The sequence below is a fragment of the Notamacropus eugenii genome, chromosome X (genome assembly GCF_028372415.1).
Source record: "Notamacropus eugenii isolate mMacEug1 chromosome X, mMacEug1.pri_v2, whole genome shotgun sequence".
Lineage (NCBI taxonomy): Eukaryota > Metazoa > Chordata > Mammalia > Diprotodontia > Macropodidae > Notamacropus > Notamacropus eugenii.
The window spans coordinates 23,429,966-23,447,362 of record NC_092879.1 but is presented as its reverse complement, the minus strand read 5'-3'; the positions used below and the strand labels follow the sequence as shown (position 1 = coordinate 23,447,362).

At 43.9% G+C, this 17,397-nt stretch overlaps 1 protein-coding gene across 1 annotated transcript in view; it reads left to right on the top strand.

The window, feature by feature from the left end:
- Positions 1-11,153: 11,153 nt before the first annotated feature.
- LOC140516234 (protein bicaudal D homolog 2-like) overlaps positions 11,154-17,397 on the top strand; it is a 35,709-nt gene continuing 29,465 nt past the window's right edge. Inside the window, 1 exon segment of the mRNA XM_072627281.1 lies at positions 11,154-11,338. Coding sequence (XP_072483382.1) covers positions 11,331-11,338 — 8 coding nt within the window. The 5' untranslated portion in view covers positions 11,154-11,330.

Genomic DNA, 17,397 nt, shown 5'->3' with positions numbered 1-17,397 from the left:
TGATAAGATTATAAAAACATTAAGACGAGTAGTACACCAAAGAAGTCATTTTAGACAGACAACAGGAGCCCAGCCACAGGTGTGTCATAAATTGTCATAAAACTAGAGGAGACAGGAAAGGTCATAACTTCCAATTCTCTTAGGGAAAACTGAGAAAACATTCAGGTATGATTGAGTGTTCTTTCCAGTCTTGTGTCCTTTGTGTCCATTTTGTGAAGGATACAACTGAGTTTAGGAGAGGTGGGTTTTTTCTTTCAGTTTAAAGGGACCTTCTACAATTGGGAAAATCTTTAAAGACTGGGAAATATGTGCTGTCATCTCCGTACTAATCCATTCTCGTAGGTGCTTCCAAACATTTATTGGGTCTTAGACTTTTTCCTGTGCCCTAATAAACAAGGAGAAAAAGACGGGAAGAAGTAAAACTTGAAAAAAAATTTTCAGAAGAGATAAGTATATCTTTTTTCTCTCTATTTCCAATACTGTCCACATTGGAGGTTTGCAGAGACGAAAAGTACTACTACTACTACTACTACTACTACTACTACTACTACTACTACTACCACTACTACTACTACTACTAGTACTACTACTACTACTACTACTACTACTACTACTACTACTACTACTATTACTACTACTGCTGGATGAATTTCCTATTCTCTATTGGAAAATTCTAAAATTAGGATTTGAAAACTTTATATGAGCACTGACCATAAGTTCCTCTTTCCCAGGACACTTTTTGGTTACAGAAGGCATACCCTGTAGGAAAGGACTTCTCAGGTAGGATAAAGAAAGTCCTTAAGAAGCTAACAAGTCAGGTGGCCTCCCTCCTCACCACACCCCCATTGAGTACAACTTGCTAATGATGTAGAGAAATATATTTATAAGCTATCACAACTCATATAGGAAAATAGAAAATACATTCATATATATTTATTCAGGTTCTTTCTCCTCATTATTGTATACATGAAGTTATGTATTCTTCTTGTAAATTCATTTCAATGACTTAGTGTTCTAACTCCTCATGTGTATTAGTAACCATTTTCTCTATTCTTACATATGAGTACTTGAATTTCATATGTATGAGTACCCATGTGGTGTATATTGAACCATAAACACATGTATAATGTATGCATACATTCTCTCTACATATTCACATATGTAAGGTCTCTTATAAGCTCTCAGTAATGTATATGTATAATATATATATATCATATTATTATTACATATCAGTAATCACAGACAGATACAGTATATAGGAATATAGTCTGTAGTACAGAATAGCATATAGGAATGTAGCATATTGTTCACTATCAGATACAGGAATATAATCTGTAGCACACTGTGGCATATTGGAATGCATTATGTTGTATGCTGTGGTACATGAGAATATAGTCTGTAGCACAATATGGCATATAGGAATGCAGTATGTTGAACACTATGGTACAGAGGAATATAGTCTGTATTATATTATGGCATATAGGAATATAGTACATAATACACTACGGCATAAAGAGATATAGTCTGTAGTACACTATGGTATACAGAAATATAGTAAGTAGTACACTATGACATGTAGGAATATAGCATGTAGTATACTATGGCATATAGGAATATAGTATGTAGTACGCTAGGGCATATAGGTATGTGGTACACTATGGCATATAGGAATATAGAAGAGTATAGAAATAAGGTACATGTACGTAGAGGAATATGGAGAGAATGAATACTCACAGGTGAAGTAATCAGAGAGGAACATGGAAAAGCCGTATGAATGCTCATCTATGCCAATATAGAGTGAGAATACTTGAATAACCATGTATATGAGTCAAAAGAGAAAATATAGTACATGTATATACACTGATTACATGACTGCTCACACACACACATATGTATATCATAAGTATGTGACTGCAGTACTTGGGGGAACGTAAATATATTGATTTATTTATAGAGAGTATATATGAGTACTGAAGTATGGACAATAAGAGAGTGTGGAGGAATATTCATTCACCTAAGAATACATAAGGATAATATATCATTACTCAGATGTATGGCTACAGTGAGAGAAGAGGTGAGTACTCATCCGTGTCAAAATACACATGGAAGACAGTAGTGCTCATCTATGAGGAGATATGTCCAAATATTCCACCATCTTTTCCCCTGACGTTTCCCTTAGGAGTTAAGGTTCTCATCCAGTTTTGCCTTTGTCTGCCGCACCTCCTGAGTCAATCAGGCACTCTTGAGACCCTCCTGTATCTTCTCACCATGATCAGTATTGATATGGATTAAAATATTTTTAACGAAACAATTGTTCCAGAGGTGCCCAAGTGTGAATGAGTGTGGGAGTGTATGTGTTTCAGTGTTTCTGTGTGAGTGTCTCTGTATGTCTTAACTTCCATCCTATCCCCTGTTTGATCATTGGTTCACCAGAGCGTGTGTGGAATTGTGGGAGTGAGACTTTCTGTATGTCTGTGGCTGTGCATATTCTAAATTATATCTGATTCACTGTTCATTGATTTGGGGGCGCGCTCACCCCTGCGTGCATGTGTGTATGTGTGTGTGTGTACATGTGGGAGCATGTGGGATTCTGTACGTCTGTATGTGTGTGTTTATGTCCAAACTTCCATCCCACCCTTAGTTCAATTATTGCTAACACATTTTGAAATAGGTCAGATTGGAGTGTGTTTTAATGTAGGCCACATCTTTCTGTGTTGCGCTTTCCTTTAGAGGCCAATATGGAAGCCGGCAAGGCTAGCAAACAGGAGAGACCCGGTCTGTCCCTTACGGAATGTGTGACCTTGGCCATGTCCCTGCCCTCCTCTTGACCTCAGCCACCCTTTTTCTCAAACGAGGAGGCTGGACCAGATGAGCTCTGAGGTCTCTTTTAGGCCTTCGTCCTATCCAGGCCAACAAGGGCAATCAGACTGCAGTCCCACACCCATACCACCCTTTCCCTAGGATAGGAAACTAGTCCCTGCGCCTCAGCTGAGAAAACCCTGATAGCCTCATCTTCTCCGTTGGAGCAGCCCCCACTCAGGCCCATCTACCCGAATTATAATTCTAAAGATTGGAATAAAACCCCTGTTTCTTCCTTGTCCTACTCCTTGAATTAAAGGTACACCAACCATCATCTCACAGGGACTGTGAGGCCAGGGCAGGGGAAGGACAAAGTCCCATAGGTACCATTGGGGACGCGTTGCCCTACTCTAACTTATGCAGCAGTCCTGGAGTATGTGGTTTACAAGTTCCCTGGCCCCTTGTATCCCTCACTGGCTGAGCCTCAGGTGGGCTTTGGGTGAGTCCCTTGGCATCTTCAGCCTCTCAGATCCCAGCTCCCAGCCCTCGGGGTCCACAGGGAGCCACCAGTCACGAGAAGCTGAGTCTGGGCCAGGTGGACCCCCCGCTGAGCACCGATGACCGCTGCCGTCAGCGCCCACCTTGGCGAGGCAGGAGTCCTCCTCCCGCCAACTCCGCCCCTACCTCTGCTGGCCCTGATCAGGCAGCCCACTCCCCCGGCTCCATGGAGACAGCATCCCTCGACTACACACCATTTCAGTCTCACTTCCCCTGCCCTGCACACCCTCTCGGGCTCGTTTTTCCCTCCTCCACAGCTGTCTGAAGCTCATTTCCCGACCTCCTAAGACGTTCTCAGGCTTATTTCCCCCTCCCCCTAAGAACTTCTCGGGGTCATTTTCCCCTCTGCCAGTGTCTCGAGCTCCCAGCGGGGTTTCCCGACTGCGGCCGTTCCGGCAGCTGGGCAGGGAGGGAGAGGACCCCGCGGACCAGGACCGATGTCCAGCGGCCCCCTGCAGTCTCTGCGGACGGCCCTCTGTCCCCCTCTTCAAAATCGCTGGACTTTGTGTATTCTTACCCAGGAGGGCTCAAATACCTCCTCTCTATGTTCACTGCCTCTATGTCTTCCAGTTTTCCTCTTTATAAGAACTGAATGACTCTCCTTATAATCCTACACAAATGTAAAACATAATATATAGGATGAGCGTCAATCGGCATATACATAAAATATTTATGTTACTCTCCATTTTAATATATCATATATCATTATACGTTTATATAAGATTACATCATCCTGCTTGGGAACTAACTCATGTTACACACACACACACACACACACACACACACACACACACACATACTTGTATGTACTCTCTCTTCACCCATGTGTGCTCACATATGGGCCTGCAGAGTCCCTCCTCTGTAGTTTATAAAGTCGTACTTACGCAAATGAATATGTGGAGAATCTATGACAATTCATGGATATGGAAACAGAGATTATATAAACATATGCACCCAGCTTCTTTCTCTTCATTCCTATGTACAGGAATTCTTTCTATCAATCCATTTACATGATTCATACTTTCTGTGCTCTCATAAACATTAGTAATCATTCTTTGTATTCTGACATATATGAGTACTCACATATTCACTCTCTGTTCATGTCTATGAGTACCCATGTTTTCTCTCTTCCTCTATACAGATGCTACCATATTAAACAAGTCCAACGGGCAGGAAGCAATGGCATTGCCCAGTCGACCACTCTAAGCCCCCAGAAGATGTTAAAGTAGGGCTCTGAGAGAAGCAGGTAAGGGTCATGCCCATAGTTTCACAAATGAAAGAGACTCACTCCACAAAAGCATGAAATTTACTTAGGGTCAGGCCCTGCTTAATGTACATCTCAGGTTGCCCCAAAGTTAGTGGTAGGAATGCGTGGCTCACTTAACCCCACAGTCCTAAGTAGACCTCTAGTTCTATGTGGAACCTACCCACCAGCTTATGGGAAGTGCCTTCCCAGGGACCTTCAGCGCTTGAAGTTTGTCTGTCAGGGGAGGGAGAAGCCAAGATGGAAGCCAGCTGGTCTGGCAGGCAGGAGACACCCTCATTCAAGATCTGGGTCTGCACCTCACTGACTCTGGGACCTCTGCCCTCCTCTTGGCCTCAGTTACTCTTTCCTCTAAAGAGGAGGTTGGATCAGATCAGCTCTGAGGTCTGCTGTAGCCCTCCATCTTATCCAAGGGCATTCAGATTCCACGCCACACATATCCGCAAATCGTACTCCCATGCTCACAAAAACTACCGCCCACAGCACCAGCTGGGAAAAAATCCTACTAGTCTCATCCTTTCCCTTGGAGCAGATCCCCCAATCGGAAATGTCTGCCCGATTCTAACCCTAAAGAGTGGAATTCAGTCCATAGTTCTTCCTGGAGCTGCCTTCTGAACCAGAGGTGCCAGGCCCCATCTCACAGGGGCTGTCAGACCTAAGTTTTTTTGGGGGGGGTGGGGGGGGCGAAAGTCAAGATCCTGAGAGGACGAGTTGAGCACCACTTCCCTACTCTAGACACCAATTCTGGGGTTTGGGGCTTATGGTTCCTGTCCCCTGGTTTGCGATGCTTAGGAGCCTGAGCCTCAGAGGGCTGTGGGAGGCTCCCCTGGCCCCTCTCTCCTCTCAGATACCTTCCCAGAGCTGTAAGTGTCCTCGGGGAGCCAGCGGTCAAGGAGAGTTGAGGTTTGGCAAGATGGATCCCAGCCTTACCCTCACCCCCAGAGCAGTGTCTATGCCTGGTGAAAATGATGCCTCGGTTTCCTCATCGGGACAAGGAAATGGCAAGCCACTCCAGTATATTTTCCAAGAAAACACCAAATGTGGTCAGGAAGAATGGAGAACGACTGAAAACAAATGAACAAAAACAAGGTTATTAATCCCTAAGATTTATACTTCATTAGGGGTCTTGGTGTCTTAGGTCTTGAAGACAGCTGAAATTGCCTTATTTCTTGCACATAATTCCTATTTTGGAGATGTCCAAGAGGCTGCGAGGATCAAAGAAACTGTCTAGTCCTCCTTATTATTGGTCACACCAATAGGAAGTTGACACCAAACATTAGGATGATATATAAGGGGTCAGGAATCTTCACGAGGAAAATCCAGAAGAAGAGAAAAATACTACAACTAAAAGTTCGACCTTGGGGGAAAATATGGCTTGGCCACAAGACTGAAAGAGTGCCTGGAAACAGAAGGAAGCAAGAGATCTTTTTAAAATGAAATCAAAATTGAAATAAAAGTCTAGAGGAAAAAATAGGAAGGACAGAAACATTTATTATGCAAGCAAACTGTGCTAAACATTTTATAGTTATCTCCTTTGATCTTCACAACAACATTAAGTTAGGGTCCTTTTATTCTTAGTAATACTGCAGAGACAACTAGATCAAGAGATTGTGAAGTTAGAAACGTAAATATTATCTGTTTCTCAGTTGGCTTATGTTTAAAAAAAATTCTTTTGTGGTCCATATTGTAAATGCTTTAAAAAGATGTATCACCTGATCAAAAGTTTGAACTGCTTTATCTGTTATAAACTGTGTTAAAAATAAATAAAAAAATAAAAATAAATAAAAATAAGTATAACAGGCATAAGTAAAATCAGATTTCTCCTTATGGTAACACAAGATCGCTCTCCAGCCACTACTCTTCACTAACATAACTGTGTGTCCTGAAATCCTATTCCTTAAGCTAAAGCAAAAGAGATTCCTGACTTTAACTTCAAAACTTACTATATACATCCTTGTTTCTCAAGCTCATTTATCCTTCTCTAATTATACTCATCATTCTGAAAGAATTAGATGCTTCAGGAACTGAATTTTAAACGTATAAGTTCAACCACTAATTTAATTCTTGCTGCTTTGTACCTAATTTGCAGTCATTTCATGGCATAAGCAATAAATTAGCTTACAAATGAAAATTTAGTAGGCCTTCTAAAAATCACTCAAAGATTTATATAAAACACTACTTCCCCAAAGTATTTCCAAATAAAACATACCCAAAAGAATGGAAAAATTGAAGACTATGCACAATATCGCATTGGAAAAGCAACTGACCTGGAAAATGGATGTAGGAAAGATTGAAAAATGATTGGACTACCTGAAAGTCATGATCAAAAAAAAAGCCTGGACATCATCTTTCAAGAAAATATCAAAGAAAAATACCCAAATGTTCTAGAACTATAGGGTAAAACAGAATTTGAAGGAATCCACCAATCACCTCGTGAAAGAGATGCCCGGAATAGTATGTACAAATTTCAGAGTTCTCAGGTCAAGGACAAAATATTGCAAGCAGTCAGAATGAAACAATTCAAGTATGCTGAAGCCACATTCAGGATAACACAAGATTTAGCAGCTCTACAGGAAAGATCAGAGGGCTTGGAATACCTTCTGGAGGGTAAAAGAGCTAGGATTACAACCAAGAATCACCTACCCAGCAAAGCTGACTATAATTCATCAGGGGAAAAAATGAACACTCAGTGACATGGAGAATTTTCCAGCATTCTTGAAGGAAAGACCAAAGATGAATAGGAAATTTGATTTTCAAATACAAGAATAAAGAAAACCATGAACAGGGAAACAGGAAAGGGAAACCATAAGAGCCTTAATATCGTTAAACTGTTTACATTTCTACATGGGAAGATCATATTTGTAATTCATAAGACCTTTCTCATTGTTAGGGTACTTAGAATTACATATAGACAGAGGGCACAGGAGTAAGTTGAAAATGAAGGGATGATATCTAAAACATTAAGGGATGAGAAAAGAATGTACTGGGAGAAAGAGAAAGGGAGGAGTAGAAAGGGGTAAATTATCTCACATAAAAGAGTCAAGAAAAAGCTTTTACACTGGTTGGGGGAGAAGGAAGAAGTGAGGTGAGGGAGATTCTCATCAGAATTGGCTCAAAGAAGGAATAACATACACACGACATTGGGTATAGAAATCTATCTTGCCCTACATGAAAGTAGGAGGGGAAGGAGATACGACAAGGGGGGGCAGTGACAGCAGGGATGGCAGATTCAGGGAAGGGGTGGTCAGAACCAAAACAGTTTGAGGAGGGACCGGGTGAAAGGAGAGAGAAAGAGAGAATAGAACAAACGAGATGGGGGAATAGGATGGAGGGAAATGCAGTAACTGTATGAATAGTAACTGTAACTGTATAGTAACTGTAGGAATAGTGACTATGAAAAATAAGTTTGGAGCAAGTGTGTCTGATAAAGGCCTGATTTCTCACACATATAGGGAACTGAGCCAAATTTGTAAAAGTGAGATCCAATTCCCATTTGATAAATGATCAAAGGACATAATCAGTTTTCAGATGAAATAATCAGGTCAAGTGGGAGGAGGGAGCCATTAGAAGTAAACACTTCTGGGGAGGGACAGGGTCAAAAGAGGGAACAGAGTAAATGGAGGACCGGATAGGATGGAGGAAAATATAGCTAGTCTTTCACAACATGACAGTTATGGAAGCGTTTTGTGTCTCGACTCATATATAACCTGTATTGAATTGCTTGCCTTCTCAGTGTGGGCGGCTGGGGAGGGAGGAAGGTAGAGAATTTGGAACTCAAAGTTTTAAAAACAAATGTTAAAAATTGTTTTTACATGCAATTGGAAAATAAGACCTACAGGCAAGACACACATACAAGGGTATAGAAATCTATCTTGGCTTACTGGAAAATAGAGGGGAAGGGAAGAAGGGAAGGGTGTGTGTGTGTGTGTGTGTGTGTGTGTGTGTGTGTGTGTGTGTGTGTGTGTGTGTGTGTGTGTGATAGGATCGAGGGCAGATTTGGGGAAGGGGTAGTCAGGATGCATGCTGTCTCAGGGTGGGGGAAGTGGGAGATGGGGAGAAACTTTGGAACACAAAATCTTGTGGCAGTGAATGTTGAAAACTAAAAATAAATAAATAATTTTAAAAATTGACAAGGATTTTCAAAAGAACTAAGGACATCTGTCTGAGAGGGACAAGTCAGGAATTCTTGACATAAACCAGCATGACCCATTGCTGGGTCAACCAGAAAGGACTGTAGACAGGAATGTACTGCTAAAAATTAAACGACCAGCTCTCCAGAAGAAAAATGTATGGCTAGATGTACTTTTGTTGTGGTGGTGGTGGTGGTTGCTCATCAGCCCCAACCCAAGTTTTGGTGGGTACATTTTTAAGTCGAATCTGCGATATTAAAATTTTTACCATCCCTTTCTTGTCTTGACAAGCACGAAATGCAGCCCTGATTTGTAGCCTTTGCAGATTTCTGAAGTATGAACGCTCACGCTGAAAATGTAATTCTCGGCCTCCTAAGCCAAGCTCAGTTGGTTATGGGCGTTTACTAAAGCAGTCAGGCCACAGCCTTGGAGAAAGGCTATTCAGACACACCAGTGCCAACTGATTGTGGGCTCCTTGGTCAGAGGGTGGCTTCTGGAAGGGCCTGAACAGACAGCGAGAACCAGTTTTCATCTCTGATGAACGCCTTTGGGGATTACTCTATGGGAGAAGGTCAGGCAGGGACCTCAGGAGGCCTCAGACTCAGGCCTCTGTCCAAGATCGGTGTTGCTTGTGTTTTAGGGTCTCTATGTGCCAAGAAGGGGCTAAAGGCCCTCTGGAGTCTCTACCAACTCTAGGTCTCTGATTCTAAGTAATGTCACTGAAGGGGTCTGTTCTTGCTGCTTGCTAATGGGCCCAGAAGGGGTGCACGGGGAGCCAGCTGGTGTGAGGCGGTCCCAGGACTGAATCTGACCAGCGACAGTGAAGATGGTGTAGTGGGGCAACGATACCCGGGCCTTGGTCAAACAATGGCCAATTCATCCCTGGCTCCTCCCAGCTGATTGGCTCACTAGGGCAATTGCTGCTGAAGGGAACCTGCAGCTGGGGTCTCTCGCTCTGAGGAAAAAACCTCAAAAACAAGGCTTGGTGGCTGTAACAGAAATCCTGATGAGACATCCGCACTCCACCCCCCTTCCCAGGAGGAAATCCCCAGCTAACCTCTATTCCTCTTGATAGGTGGTATCAGCAGATGCCAGTCCTATCACCTCGACCCACTAGCTGCAGCTGGCCCTTGAGACCACCATCAAGACCCAGTGGGATCACCTTGAAGGAACGGGATTGTACCCCCCAAACACACAGCATTTCTGAACCCGTCCTGTCACTGGGAGGCCTAGATGTTATGGGGTCAAAGTAGAACAACACCAAGACAAAGGCCAAGCCCACTCTTGAAGTGAGAATAGGTTGGGTGGGTCCTTGGGGCCTACTAGAGCGAAAGGAACCCTAAAAAGACACCCTCTCTTTGCAGCAAACTCAATACATTCTCAACGCTTGTAGAAGAACTTTGAAAGAGTAAATTTTTAGACATCCGTCAATACAGAAGAGGGTTTTTGTGCCATCAGCTAATCACATGTTGGAATCAGCACAGAAAACCTCAGGCATTGGTGCACAGAGACAAAACGGGGAAAAGAGAAGCAAGAAGGGGCAGGTATGCAGCCCCCGTCCCAGCTACGCCTGTTGAGGTGGCCACTTCCACAGCACTAACAATGTTCCATCAAGGTCTTTGGTCAGTGGGCAGTCACCCAGTAGGTGCGGAGCCACCAGAATGCCAAGTAGTCGGCGTGCCATGCGGTCATCTAGGCAGTGGCAACATTTCATGTAAATTGTGGACGCTAACAAGGGCCAGGGCTTGAAGTGAGAAGAGTCTGGACCTCATGGTCTCTTTCTTCCCTGAGGTACTTCCTATGTCAACAAAGCCAGATGGGGCTGGCTTCGCCTTCCTGAGGAGGCCTTTAACCCAAGACCCTTTCTGGAATAATGGGGCGTTTTCCATATCCTAGTACCGCCTGGACCTACACTGTGTCATGGCTCCTTAATGGGAAAGAACACGCAGACGTCCTGCACTGTACTTGGAGTGGAAGCTCTGTCAAAGTCTGCTCTCCTGTTGTATTTACAAGCTGCGCAGTGCAGAAATTCCTTTCTGAGGGTCCGCTTAATCACTGGTGGGGACCCTGAATCTGAAGGACACAGACCACCGTGGATGGTCCTGACACAGATTTACGCCTGGTGCACTTTGTCTGAGGCAGCGCGATTTAATATCCGGCCCGTGGATCCACGTCACCGTGAAAACAATAAATAATAATACGATAATAATAAAAACTGTTTGCATTCAGCCTGTCAGGTGTGCTAGCACGTGCAAGGGCGGAGGGCTACGCCCGGGGGAGCCAAGGCCCCTGGCGCACTCCTTTCCCGAGCCAGAACAGGAAGGAAGGCGAATCGAGTCCCGGCAGGCTGGGGTGGAGCTCGGAGCGGGGAGGGGAGGGGGCGTGGCTCACACCCTGGCTCTGCGCACGCGCACTGGCGAAGACCGTGGTTGCGGCTCCACGCGGCTGCGCAGGCTGCCTGTGGCTGTCGAGTGCTTCCGCCCGCGGCTGCCGAGGCTGCGGCCTGGAAGGCTTGGCCCACCCGGGTCAGAGGAAAAGCGGCCGCGCAGCTTCTTCTGGTCCGACCTTCGCGGGCCCTCATGCAAAGGTAAGGTGGCAGACTGGGCGATGAGGGGTGCATAGACGCTTGCTAATGGATTCCTAGCCTCAGCCTCGTCCCTTCCCCCCACCCAAGGCGGGCTGGGTTCATGGCGCGGGAGACTCCTTTTTCCCAGAAAACCTCCCCAACTATGAGAGCAACTGCATGGGACGCTGGCCTGGCCTGGGACAGTGCCTGGCCCGTAGTGGGTCTCCGTAAACGCTAGCTGGCCGTTTTCTTTCCCGACAGCCTCCTTTGCCGAGACCTCCCTCCTCTCCCCGCCCCCCCCCACCCCCCACCCCCGCTCCTGGGCCTTCCCTGAGGCGGAGGGAAAAGCTTCTGAAGGTGTATCTCTCGGCCATCCCCATAGCGAGCAAAGTCCTATCCCCTTCAACCTGCAGCTGCCAGGCGGTCATTCAGCGTCGATTAAGTAAGTCCCTACTCTGTGCCGAGCACCGTGCTACGAGCCGGGAAGCCAAAAGAGGCCCCAGACTGGAGGAGATGGCAGTCTGAGGGATGGCGGCAGGCGGTGAGGGGTCCAGAGAAGCTACAGACGAGATAAGAGGGGAAGGCCCTGGAATGAAGAGGGCTGGGGGAAGGCTTCCAGTCCTTCCCCAAGATGGAAGCCAGTAGCCAGAGGTGGGAAGGGAGAGCTTTGCAGGCTTGGGGGATAGCCAGAGAGAATGCATGGAGCCAAGAAGTGGAGGGAGGGCTTCTTGTTCCTGGAAGAGCCAGGAGCTCAGTGTCTCTGGGGGGAAGAGCGTGGCAGTGAGGACAAGAGAAAATGCTAGGTCGTGGGGTGCCAGAAGCCTGGAGAGCGAGGAGGGGGCTAGGTGAGGGAGGGCGTGGAACGCCCCCAAGAGGAGGATGTCTCGGATTCCGGAGGCCTTGGGAAGCTTCTAGAATCTGAGTGCGAGAGCCCCGGAGTTCGGTCAGAGCCGCGCCCGAAGGGAGTCTCCTTAGTGGCTGAACCTAAAGGGGACTGCAGTGGGGGCCGCAGGCACGCCAGCGGGCTATTGCAGTACGTCGTGGGGCCCTGCACCAGGGAGGTGGCAGTATCAGAGCAGAGAAGAGAGCATGCCTCCGAGAGCTGTTGCTAAGGTAGAACCGACAGCCCTTGGCAACAGGCTAGATATGGGAGGGGCGAGAGAGTGGGCGGCGGAGGAGGACTCCTCGGTTTCAGCCTGAAAGACTGCAGGTTGCTGCTGCCCTCTGCGGCAACAGGGGAGGGTTGGGGGCGGGGGGAAGATCACGGCTCGGTTTGGGATGTGTGAAATTCAGCATACTGAAGATGGCTACCAGGCAGTTGGGAAGTCAGCAGGGGATTAGGGCTGGATGGGTGGATTTGAGAGTCATCACTGGAGATGGCAACTGAGGGGAGGGTTTGGGGGAAAGAGGATGATTCGGCTTTGACTATGTTGAGCTCAAGCTGTCTGTCTACGTGGCATTTGGAATTTCAAGAGAGCCATCCTATATGACAAATGATAGTGGTCTTTTCTAGAGAGGACTTCCAAAAGGGTCATCACCGTTAAGTGATTGGTACGTGGAGAATGTCCAAAACTCCGTGAGGTGCAAGACCTCTGGAGCTCCCCCCCTCCACAAAGAGGAAGCTTGGGGGTGTCTCCTCCTATCTCCGCCCTGCTTGGTCTTTCTGACTTTGGTGTGTTTACTTTTGATTTTTCGATGTGCCCTTGTCCTCTCCATTTCTATTCTTACACTTCCTGTGGATGGTTTTTCTTGGCTCTGCTCCGGCAGTTCACAAAAGCTTTTCCCATGCTTCTCTGTACTCATGACCCCCATCATTCCTTACAGCTCAGAAACATTCCGTGAGGTTCACATGCCACATTTTGTGTAGCCCTTGCCCAGTAGATGGGCTTCTACTTTCTTTCCATTTCTTAGCTGTCAGAGAAAGTGCTGCTGAAAATGTTTTGAAGTACATGGGGACCTTTTGCCATCTTGATGGCGTGGATGTGGTTGTTAAGTCTTTTTTCAGTCGTGTCCAACTCTTCGTGAGCCCATTTGGGGTTTTCTTGGCAGAGATACTGGAGTCCTTTGCCATTTGCTTCTCCAGCTCCTTTTGCAGATGAGCAACCTGAGGCCAGCCAGGTTAAGTGACTTGCCAGCTTCACACAGCTAGGAAATATTTGTCTGAGGCTGGATTTGAACTCAGGAACATGAGTTTCTCAGACGCCAGGAGCTCTGTCCATCACAGTCACACTGAGCGGCCTTTACGGATGGTTTTCTTGGGGTAGAAGGCCAGCAATGGGGTCTTTGTTTTAAAGAGTGTGGACATTTTTGTCACTTTCTTGATGCCATTCAGTTTGCTTTCCAAACGGTTATACCACTTCACAGTTCCACCAACAAGGCAAAAGTGTGTGTTGTCCTTTTCTTTTGCCACTTTGCAGAGTATGAGGTCAAACGTCAGGGTTGTTCTGATTTGTGTTTCCTTTGTTATGAGTGGCTTGGCGCTTCTTTCATGTGGTTATGAATACTTTGCAGTTCTTCCTAGGATCACTGAATATCCTTTGACCATTTATGTATTGCTGAATGACAAATGATTATACATATATGCACATATACACACATATCTGTGTGTGTGTGTGTGTATGGAGAGAGAGAAAGAGACAGACAGAGACAGACAGAGAAAGAGGGATAGACACACAGCTACAACAGAGAATCACACCTTCACGAAATTTACATGAAAACTAGGTTTATTACAAGATAAATGAGCATGCATGTGGAACCCAAAGAGTTCACAATCCCCACAGAAGCTTGTCTTTTAATAACAGCAGGCCAAAGAAGGAGGTGAAAATACCCATCTCTACTTAAAGGAGAGTGGCATGGGAGGAGGGAAAGAGCAGTAGGGGTGGGAAAAGGACAAAACCCCTCCTGGAGGGCAGGAGCCAGGCAGCACCAAAGCCCACTTCTTTTCCCTTGGGAACTAATAGACCGTGAAGATACGGTGGTCTGCTTATCTACAAAGGTCCCAACTGCACAAGCAGTTTCCCATCTAATGTGGACTGACTGGCACCTGTTTTGCTTCCCAAAGACACACGGGAAGTCCCGTTTGGGATGTTAACAATAACTTTTGTTCCCTTAGGGGGGGAGGTTATTCTTGGCACATTCAGGGTCTCCTGCATACTCTGGGTCCAGTGTTTCTGCATAACATGGCAACACAAAAAGGCAAGGTGGGAGGACATCTTACCATTATTCAGCTACACACACACACACACACACACACACACACACAAACACAAGAATGCTTATATGTTTTACATACAAATCTCTTACCAGAGAAATTTGATACAAATATATTTTTTCCCTATTCAACCACTTAACTTCTTATCCTCAACCAATTAGTGTTGTCTATGCAGACCCTTTCCAGGTGCAAGTAATTAAAGTTATCTATTTTATCCTTGTAATTGCCTCTATCTTTTGTGTGGTTAAGGATGTATCTCTTACCCATAGCTGTGAGATATACATGATCTGTTTCTCTTCTACTTTTTTTAAAAATATCATCTTTTAATATGAAAGTCACATTCATTTAGAAAGTATTATGGAATAGAGTATATGGTACTGTACTAAGACTAATTTTTGCCAGACCGCTTTCCAACTTTCCCAGCAATTTTTAATCAGATAAGGAATTTTTTTCTAGGTTATTAATGTCTTCCACATTTTCAAAAACTGGGTAATTGAGTTTCGTTATTTCTGATGCTCTCTTGTCAAGTCTATTCCATTATATCTCCTTTTTTTAAGATGGTTTTTGATGACAGCTGTTTTATAACACAGTCTGTGGTCTGGACGTGCTACTTTTACCCATTTGTCTTTCTTTCTATCATTTGCCTTTATATTCTATATCTTTTGTTTTTCCAAATTAATTTTGTTATTATTTTATCAAGCTCTGTAACACATGCCCTTGGCAATTTGGTATAGCATTGAAGTATTATTTTGGTAGTTTTGTCATTTTCATCATATTGGCACAGTCTAGCCATGAGCACTGAATATTCTTATAGCTGTTTAGGTTGTTCTTTATTTCTTTAAGGACTTGCAACTGAATCTATATGTCTTTTACTTGCTTTAAGAGGTTGATATCTAGATATCTTATGCATTTGGTTGTTATTTGGAATGAGAAGGTGGAAGAGGTCTTAAGGGCAGAACAGTGTTAAAGATGGATCTTGGGCAGAGCCCCACTGGGGTGGGGAATGGGTAGCAACCCTGATGCCATACAGGGTAGGAGATGGTATAGGAAAGTGGCAGAAGTCTTCCTCGCCGTCCTGTGTCTCCCTGGGAGGTGGGAATAGCGGAGGGGAATGATGATAGAAGTGGAATGAACTGGTAATGGTGGGGATGGTAATGTGTATGATTCAGAAAGTGTCCCTGTATGGTCCTTCTGGGGGATGCCTCTGTGCTTGGACATTAGATTAACCACTTTATGTAAAAAGTACTTATTGTCTGATTTACTGTTGTGTCGTGGTAAGGGGGCTTCCTGTGCATTTTTCCCTATTGTGAACTTTCTCTGTTCCAGAAAATGCTTCAGAGGAGTAAATAGCATTTTGATGCTTGTTTTGAGGGAAAAAAACAGGCAATTCATCTACAAAAACTCAGGTTTCTTGCATCAGAAGAAATGAAATTTCTTTTTTTTTTCAAATGCAGAGAGGTTTTCTTCAGATTAAAAAAATATTCTCTTTAAAGTAACAACTTACAATGTGTTGTTTTTCGAGCTAATGAAAGCATTAAAAAAAAATAGCTTTACAGTTTTTCAGCACATTTGATCAAGCTTTCCTCTGCCCTCTGGCAAATCCTGTCTGCCAATATAAAAGCTATAAATACATTTTCATATTATAGAAATTGGCATGAGCCTGATTTTTAAAACACTATTGAAAGTACTGACAGTCAGAATTTAGGTTGAATTTTCAGTTTCTTGTTTTGGCACAATATTTAGGTATGAGAAGCTTTATTTTATGATACTAAAGCATATATCTGATTTTATTTTCCCTGATTTACTGCGTTTTTAGCAATACACAGTCCTGATTTAGGAAAATCTCCATGCGGCCCTTCACTTAAAAAAAAGCATCTCCATTAATAAAGCAAAATGTTTTGAGAACAATGAAAAAAACTATTTTCCTAACACTTTTAAACAAAAATATAAATTGTATTTTTTTGAATTTTTGATATTAAGACATAATTTGCCTCCAAATGTTTTTCATATTTATACATTAATCTTCTTATCACTAACCTGCAAATTAAAAAAAATCTGATCAGTAACTCCTTCCATGTAGAAGTCATGCACTTATCTGCAAATACACATTGCACTGGTATTTCCCGGTTTGCCATTACTTATCACTAATGTTGCCGAGTTCCAAACAAAACTTTTCTGTACCTTGTTCATCCCATTTGATACTCCTTTTACAGAAGAATAAATATTGCTTAAATATTAAACATTAATGTCCTCCTAATTGTTGACCCAGAATAGAAATCCTTGTTTGAGCATTTATAGTAATTCCCTACATTTAGTGCCACAAATGAAACTTTATCACAGCAGGATGACTATTGTCAGGCAGGATTTGGTGTACTTTTATAGAGTTTAAAAATTTAAACAAATTCACAGGTGTTACATTGCACTGAATAAATGCCAGATTAAGAAGGTAGACTGGGGGCAGGGAGGAATTTTCAGTTAACTTATTTTGTACAATGGACTATTATGAGCAGCCATCTTTGAAATCATGTCAACTAAGGAATATAGTCTGAATGACTAGAATTTAAGCCATCAAAAGTCTATATTCATGGCTACATTCCATGATAAGATGGCAGTGTATTACTTGTTTTCACAATATAAAATGTATATGGTAGGTTCAATGTAGGCATAACTCCGTCTGAACTTTCTAGCCTAAGGGTCCAACTTGAGTCAACAAAGAGCATCAAGAATTAAGGCTGATGTGTTATTTTAAAAACTGCTTCATCTGGGCACTACAAGGGTTTCAGCCTTGTGTTTTGCTTTCCTTTATGAGTTTTTACTATGTAAGAAAGTATAGAAGAAAACACTTTCAGTCTTAACAGTTAGCTCAGTT